The sequence below is a fragment of the Mustela nigripes genome, chromosome X, assembly GCF_022355385.1.
Source record: "Mustela nigripes isolate SB6536 chromosome X, MUSNIG.SB6536, whole genome shotgun sequence".
Lineage (NCBI taxonomy): Eukaryota > Metazoa > Chordata > Mammalia > Carnivora > Mustelidae > Mustela > Mustela nigripes.
Window position 1 is genome coordinate 124,182,975 of NC_081575.1, and position 7,604 is coordinate 124,190,578.

At 66.8% G+C, this 7,604-nt stretch overlaps 1 protein-coding gene across 5 annotated transcripts in view; it reads right to left on the reverse strand.

Annotated features, from left to right (window-relative positions):
• Positions 1 to 7,452, reverse strand: part of LOC132007617 (cohesin subunit SA-2-like) — a 22,758-nt gene extending 15,306 nt beyond the window's left edge. For all 5 annotated transcript variants that reach the window (XM_059385884.1, XM_059385883.1, XM_059385882.1 and 2 more), the window contains exons 1-5: positions 7,377 to 7,452; positions 4,560 to 4,667; positions 3,597 to 3,708; positions 2,809 to 2,923; positions 552 to 655 (exon numbers count right to left, since the gene is read on the reverse strand). In XM_059385884.1, the coding sequence (XP_059241867.1) occupies positions 552 to 655; positions 2,809 to 2,923; positions 3,597 to 3,708; positions 4,560 to 4,667; positions 7,377 to 7,441 (504 nt within the window). In that variant the 5' untranslated portion in view covers positions 7,442 to 7,452. The remainder of the gene's footprint in view (positions 1 to 551; positions 656 to 2,808; positions 2,924 to 3,596; positions 3,709 to 4,559; positions 4,668 to 7,376) is intronic.
• Between the last annotated feature and the right edge of the window lie 152 nt (positions 7,453 to 7,604).

The following is a 7,604-nucleotide window of genomic DNA, read 5'->3' on the forward strand; positions in this document are numbered from 1 at the left end:
CCCTGCCTGGATCTCAGAAGTCCTGCTCCGCCTGGATCTCAGACTCTGGTCTCCAGAGCGGGGGCTCCATGTATAACTCCTGTGGTGTTTAAGTGCCCTGGGGTGTGATCTTTTGTCCCAGCAGCAGCAGAGGCTCACACGGAGGCAAATCAAAGGCTGGCCGACAAGCAGCGACATCCAGAGAGAACACGGCGTAAGGACAGCTGTGGCATGCTCTCCCCGGGGAGGCAGACGGCAGACACAGGACCCAGCGGGCACAGGGCTCGGTAGCCAGCAGGAGGGGTGCACCGCAGCTGCGAGGCGTGGCCAGCGACACCTACCTGGGTGGCTAGGAGTCCCGCCCGCACGGCCAGGGGCCAAGTGAGCAGTCAGGGTGACAAGCACAAGGCGGAAGCAGCAGCAAGCGGCTCTCGGGGCCACGCGGGCGGGGGGCACTGCGAGGCGGAGGCGGGAGCGGGCGCCCACAGGACAGCCTGGCAGGACAGCCACAGCAGAGCGCTCAGCACAGGGGACGGAGAGCACCAAGGCAGGGGGCAGGGGGTGGCACTGACTTTCTTGCCCAGGCGCCGGCCGGCAGGTGGGCGCCCCTCCGCAGCTTGTCTCACAGCGGCCACGAGGATCTCAATGAGCACTCTTTCCTGCTGGCTTGTCAGGGCTGCGGGGAGACAGCGCTCGCTCAGCCCCCTCTGACCTCCCCAGACGCAGAACACTCTGGGGAGACGTGCCGCTCGGACAGGCCTCGGTGAGCCCAGCAGGGGCTCAGAGCACGTGGGGAGCGCGGCCAGGCTCCTAGGCACAGCAGAGCCCCGGCAGCGGTCACAGACTCCGGGACCCGCAGAAGACAGCAACCAGGGCCCGCCCTTCGCTCCAACTGCCCACAAAGCAAACCACCGTTGGCCCGTTCACCTGCATGTGGGGCTCAGGGCAGTCCTCCCTGGGGCTCCCCGGCCACTGTCCCAATATCCCGGGACTCAGGTCTGAAGCCATCCCGTCGAGGGGACAGTCTGTGCATCGGCTGTTGTGCGGAAACTGTAACTCCTCATCACAGCCACCAGAATCTCAGAATGGGATGCAACTTACGGGAAAACAGGGTGGCCCTAAATTCAATGCCTGGTGTCCTTGTAAGAGAAAGAACAGGAGACCCACACAGAGGAGAATCCCCGTGAGGACGGAGGCAGAGGTGGGAGGGACGCGGCCTGCAGCCCAGGGACGCCTGGAGCCCAGAAGCTGGAGGAGGCAGGAAGGACGCTCTCCTGGCGCCTCAGGGGGGAGACGGCCCTGCCCCGCCTGGACCCCAGTGGCCGTGTCCTGCCTCGCCTGGACCCCAGCATCCCCGCCCCGCCTGCATCTCATCTCCAGAGCTGGCAGAGGATGGATTCTGGTTTCAGCCACCAGATTGGAGGGAATTTGCCGCAACGACTCTGGACCTTCCCATGGGGGTCCTCCTGTGCTGTGTCGCACATCCTAAACGTGGCGCCCTTCTGAGCCCAGGTACAGCCAAGCCTCACACAACAGAGACCACGGCTGGGCCCCAGACGCTTGGGTCCCAGGAGAGGAGGCATCCTCACGATAAAGGAAGATGCCCCTTCAGGGACCCCAGGGAGCATGGCTGAAGCTGCTGGTCCCGCCCAGGAACGTGATGGGCCTCGACGCCCGAGGTGTGGCACTGGGACTCCTGCTGTGACCAGAGGAACCAGTGGGCGCTGGGATCGTGTCTGCAGCGTGGGGCCGGGGCCGGGGGCATCTCGGCGTGGCGGGACTGTGGCTGGGCGTGGAGGACAGTCGGAGGCGGGGCAGCTCCTTGCAGGGGCAGGGGGGCCAGGGTCTCAGAGGCATGGGGGAAGGGGGTCCCAGCTGCTGGGGGGCTCGTTCACCAGGCACTCTGCCCACGCCGCACCCTGACTCTGGGGCCAGGCTTGGAGCTTCCGTGGCTCTTCCAGGAGAGCAGCCCACGGCTCTTGTCCTACAGCCCCCCGGCCAGGGACCGTGAACCACGTCCTACAGACCCCCGGCCAGGGACCGTGAACCACGTCCTACAGACCCCCGGCCAGGGACCGTGAACCACGTGCTGTAGACCCAAGGACCTGTCACCCCAGGAAAGCGTGGCACATGCCCCTCCCCCCAGCCAAGCACTCAAGGAGCAAACACAGCACAGGAGGCGTTCCAGGCCCGCTGCACCACGTGCTGCTAGCGGGAGCCACAGACAGCACGGGAGGGCCCCCGTGGGGTGGCGGGGGTGACGGGACAGGGATTGTGCAACACGAGGTGGGGAGAAGAGGAGCTGGGACAGGCATGGGGGCCACGAGGGGACCGTGGGACACGGGGACGGAAGGACACGGAGCACGGGACAGTGGGAGATGGCGATGGTGGGACCTGGGGGCGGGGCACAGGGACAGTGGGACACGGGGGACACGGGGACAGAGATCGTGGGATATGTGGGTTGGGGACAGTGGGACGCGGAGACCGTGGGACACGGAGGAGAGGGACAGTGGGACGTGGGACACAGGGACGGCGGCACATGGGGATACGGACCGTGGGACACACGACAGCGGGAGGTGGGGGCAGTATGTGAGCACGGGGACAGCGGAACGCGGGACACCAGCACACAGGGACAGTGCGACGAGAGGGTGGGGACAGTAGGACACGCATACGGCAGGACGTGGGGGTGGGGGACAGCAGGACGTAGGGGGACAGTGAGACGCGGTGCGGGGAGGGGGTGGGGGACGGTGGGCCTGGCGGGCACGGCAGGGAGGCCGGCGGGACACGGCCCTGGTCCACGACTCCGAGCAGGCTTGTGGCCACGCTCACCTTGGCGCCCGCCGCGGGGCTCCAGCAGCAGGGCCGTCATGCACTCCCAGTTCCGGACCAGGGCGGGCGCTGCCTCCCACAGGCCGTCCACCAGGTACGGGACGTGTCTGTGGAACTGATAGGGACGTGCCCGACACGTGAGGTCATAGAATGTGGAAGCAGGACACGCGATGACACGGGCACGGAGGTCACGTGATGAGCACACGGGCCAAGGAGAACACAGTGAGGACGGCCACTCAGGGTCAGGAGGGTGTGGTGAGGGTGATGCCACGGGGAGGGAGCACACGGAACGGGGACCCAGGACGGAGGACACGGCGGGGGGACACGGAACGGGGACCCAGGACGGAGGACACCGGAGGACACGGCAGGGAGGGCACGGGATGGCGACGGGGCGGGGAGCACGCCCAGTGACGACCACACGGGACAGGGAGGCACCTGCGGACACGGACAGGGAGGACACGGGGCTGACGCAGGGCAGGCAGGTCACACGACGACAACACGGGGCGAGGAGGTCAAGTAATGACACCGGCAGGAACGGCTTCCTTCCAACCTCCCACGTGTGGTCCCGTGAAGACACATGCGGACACCGACCCAGGGACGTGACTCCCACGTGCCCAGAGCCAGGGTCGTCCACACGGGAGCCAAGCCCCTTGCCGGCCCAACACAGGATGCGGGCGTGCGACACAGGACGCGGCACGGAACGCGGGGCGCAGGCACGGGACACGAGTGTGGGCCCCGCACGTGGCTCGGGCATCCTGCCCCCCGACCCCACGCGGCCAGGCCCTCACCTCGCCCTGCAGATAGAAGTCGATGAGCGCCTTCATGTTCTGGAGATTTCTATCGAACTCGTCCGGGGGCTCTTGAGCAAAGAAACCTTCGTGGGGTGGAGGGGCCAGGAGCCTACGGAGATCAGAGACAGTGACCCCGGTGCTGACGTGGAGGGGGACCCCGTGCGCCTGGCTGGGCCCCGTGCGCCTGGGGCCAGGCCAACTGCACTCCAGTGCACTCCTCTGCACACACCGTCCACAACGACCCGGGGAGCGGGAAGAGCAGGGAGCCACAGGGACAGGACGCAGACCACGGAGGAAAGTTCTCGAGCTGACTTCGGTCTGTCCGAGCGGACTGTCAGCTCGGGCCACCACCGGGGAGGGAACCACAACCAGACGCCCCCCACCCCGTCACTGCACCTCAAACCCCAGAGGACCAGAGGCGGGGGACCTTCACCTGAACGCAGACCCTCCCGTGAGGGCAGGACGGCCAGATGGCCCAAGAGGCCCCTCAGGGGTATGGAGCATGCTTCGGGGGGCCTCGGGGGGCTTCACAGGACCTCAGAGGGGCACAGGGGGCCTCAGGGGGCTTCAGACCCTCAAGGGACCTTCAGGGCACCTCAGGGGCAGGGGCCACTACCACCTCCTCAAACCAATCCGCGTGTGCATGTGCGTGCAACACGGATCAAGCTGGTCCGCTCCCACACATGTGCCACACTCTGGGTCACCGCGTCCTTCCGTCTCGCGCTCGTGTGCACCCCACTGTCTCCCCTGGGGCCCCACACCTGCCGTCCTGTCTAAGCCCCGGTCACAGGCTCTGCTGTTCTCTGGGGTCCTGGGGCCTCCTCCTACCATCCCCATCTGCAGATCTGCCGCTGGTGGGACACGGGACACGGGACGGGGACCCCACCTCCAACATCACGGTGACATCACGGCCCTGGAGACACCATCAGGGGCCCCAGGGTGGCCAGGCACCTGCCTTACCTCTTACAGATGAGTTCGCCCGCGGCGGTGGCCATGGGCCTGTAGGCCGCGTACACAAACTGGAAGAGGAAGACGTACTCCATGGCGGAGAACACGCCCACGTAGTGCCTGCGGGAGACGCTCGTGAGCCCAGGGCCTGCACAGGGCTTTGCCACACACGCTGGGCACACGGAGCTTGATTTACCACACGGAGCTCTGCTCTCGGGGCTCTGCCACACAGACCTGTGCCCCCGGGGCTCTGCCACACAGACCTGTGCCCCCGGGGATCTGCCACATGGACCTGTGCCCCCGGGGCTCTGCCACACACACCTGTCCCCGAGAGCAAACGGAGGTTCTTTGTTGGGCCAATGGTACCGACCTCAGCTTCCGCGAGAGGTGGCCCCTCTGGAATCCCAATCAGCCTGAGCTCACCTGGGGCAGCCCATGTCCCCAGATGTGAGCTGAGGCCACATGAGACTGCCACGTGAGCAGGATTCCTGGAGAGTCCCGCCTCCTACAGGGCCTCTAGGGTTAGGGTTGGTTCCTTCCCCTCCAGCCGCCCATGAGCCCCAAACTAGGGGAAATTCTGAGTCCTCTCCTGCGTGTGCACCTGGGCCACCTATCAGCTCAACCCTCCGCCCTCCGAGCAGCTGTGCACGCAGAGGTCCACATGGAGGAGCAGCAGACGTCCACGGGCACCCATGGGCGGAGCAGCTGGGGGATGTCGGTGGGGGACACCACCGGCGTGACCCTGTATCCAAACACATCCACTCAACCCACGCCTGACCCCAGCACAGCGGACTGACGGCCAACGCGGCTCCGTGGGCATTCCCAGACCCAGCAGAAACGGGGCAGGCCGTCTGTGTGCCTCGCTGTCTGGGCTGAGTGGGGGGCGGGCCCAAGGACACGGGAGCCCCAGACGAGGGACTAGGACAGAGCGCTCACCCTCACCCTTGCACACTGTACCTAAGGAGCACATTCGCTGGGTCCACATCAGCCCCATCCAAAGCTCAAGTCCCAAAGCCACGCGGTTCTGCCCCAGAGGCTCCTCCCACGACCGAGCCCAGTCATCGGCCGCCCGCCCACGGACTCAGGCCAAGGTGTGGCCCCAAGACCGGGCACTTGGCTCGACAAGGCCCCCAAGGCGCTGGCAGAAGTGTCGTCAGAAGGCCTGGGAGCAGGATGGTCAAGGGCGACAAAAGATGGGTATCCCGGCTGGGGGTAAGGCCCAGCAAACACACACTTCCTCCCCTTTGTGGGCTACACGCCTTCGACAGGTGAGACACGGCCCACCTCACTGGGCAGGACAAGCCGCTTGGCCCCCGTGCAGATCTCTGCAGGGAACTCCTCACAGGCTTTCTGGAATCAGGCGTACGGTGCCCCCTGCCCCACCACGAACAATCAGGTCGACACGATGCTCCCGCCGCTGCCACTTCCTCACAAAACCAGGTGGCTGCCGACAGCCGGCCCCGCACACACCCTCAGCGCTGGGAGGGAACCCCTCCCACGCGGACAGCTTAAGCCAAAGCGCCCGCTCTACACGCCCCGGGGCCACCTGCCACGGTCCAGGCCCATCCGCTTGGCCGTCCACGAGCCACACCACGGGCTCCATCCCCAGCTCACACACACACGTCCGGGGATGTCCCAGCTCCGGGATCCTGAGCCAACGCCCCCGAGGAGCCTCCCTCCACATGCACATGTCCCCGCATCTCCTGTCGGGTCCGTCTCCCTGGAGGACCCTGACGGACACAGCAGCCGTGGGAAGACCAAGGACATGCCACGCCGCCACCCTGGGCCACCCAGGCTGCACGGGACAGGAGACAGAGGCCACCGCCCCGGGGTCCACGCTGCTCTCCGTACAGGTCTATCTCACGCTACGCCAACTGCCACCTGCCTGCCGCTCCTGGATGTGGGCGTCTGGCCAGGTGCCGGCAGAGCCGGGCACTCGTGGGACCACAGCGCAGCACGAGGAAGCCCGGTGCCCGGTCTCCAGCTGGGACAGTGTCCCTCTGGACTGCGGTGGGAGGCAGCGCTGCATGAGGGGCCGACGTCCACCTGGTTCCCCTCTGTCCTCAGCACAGAGCAGACCGACGGCACCGCGGGCAGGCCCCAGCCTTCGGGGCTCAAGATGTCCCCACAGCACTCGCCCGGGCATCTATGCATGGGGGCCAAGCAAAAGGTCGTGTCCCCGTGCCCCGTGCCCGACACAGCTGACATCAACATATGACACGTGACGCACTGAGCAAGGAGATGCGTCGTGCAGTTGGGGGACGTCCGAGGGAACAAGAGCCCATCGTCCCAGCGTAAGAGCTGCCAGGACCCACGAGTTTCCAGAACATTCTGCCGGCCCGGCCACTGGTCACCACCTCCGAACATCAGCCCCTCGGCACCCCCAGAGCCCCGACCCAGGCCCAGGAGCCGACGGGAGAAGCCGGGACTCTCAGACAGAGCCCCAACTGCTGAGGGCCCAGCCAGGCCCGGTCTGACCTTACAGGTGACCCAGCGGGCCCTCCCCACGGACGGCCAACAAAGACGCTGGAGGCAGCGGTCTCTAACGGAGCCAGAGCGCAACACACCCGAACACAAGAGCAAAGGCACGGCAAGGGCTCCTTAGCCACACGGCGCTCCGCCGGCCTGACCCCACGGCCCCACCCTCCGCGTCCAGCAAGCCTGGTAGCTCCGGGCCCTGCACAGCCAGTGGGGGTCGGGGGGGGGGGGCGCGGCATGGGCGTGATGACGTCCCACCGGCGGGGTGCGGGAACCTCCAGCCGGCAGGGGCACAGAAGGGGCGCGGGGACCTCCGGCCAGCGGGTGCGCGGCGCAGGCACGGCGACTCACTCGGATATGAGCCTCAGCAGCTGCATGCACTCGGACGTGATTTCCGGCTGCCTGTCCTGCGTCATCGACAGGATCCGTTTCTGTGGAGAGACCCCAAGACGAACAGGCTTCGTTGCAGTGCCGTCCGTGGGACCCAGGGCACCACGACCCCCACCCACAGGGCGGACTGCCCCTTCAGAGGCACCTGACAGCCCGAGTCAGCCGCCAGCACACGGCCCGGCACCGATC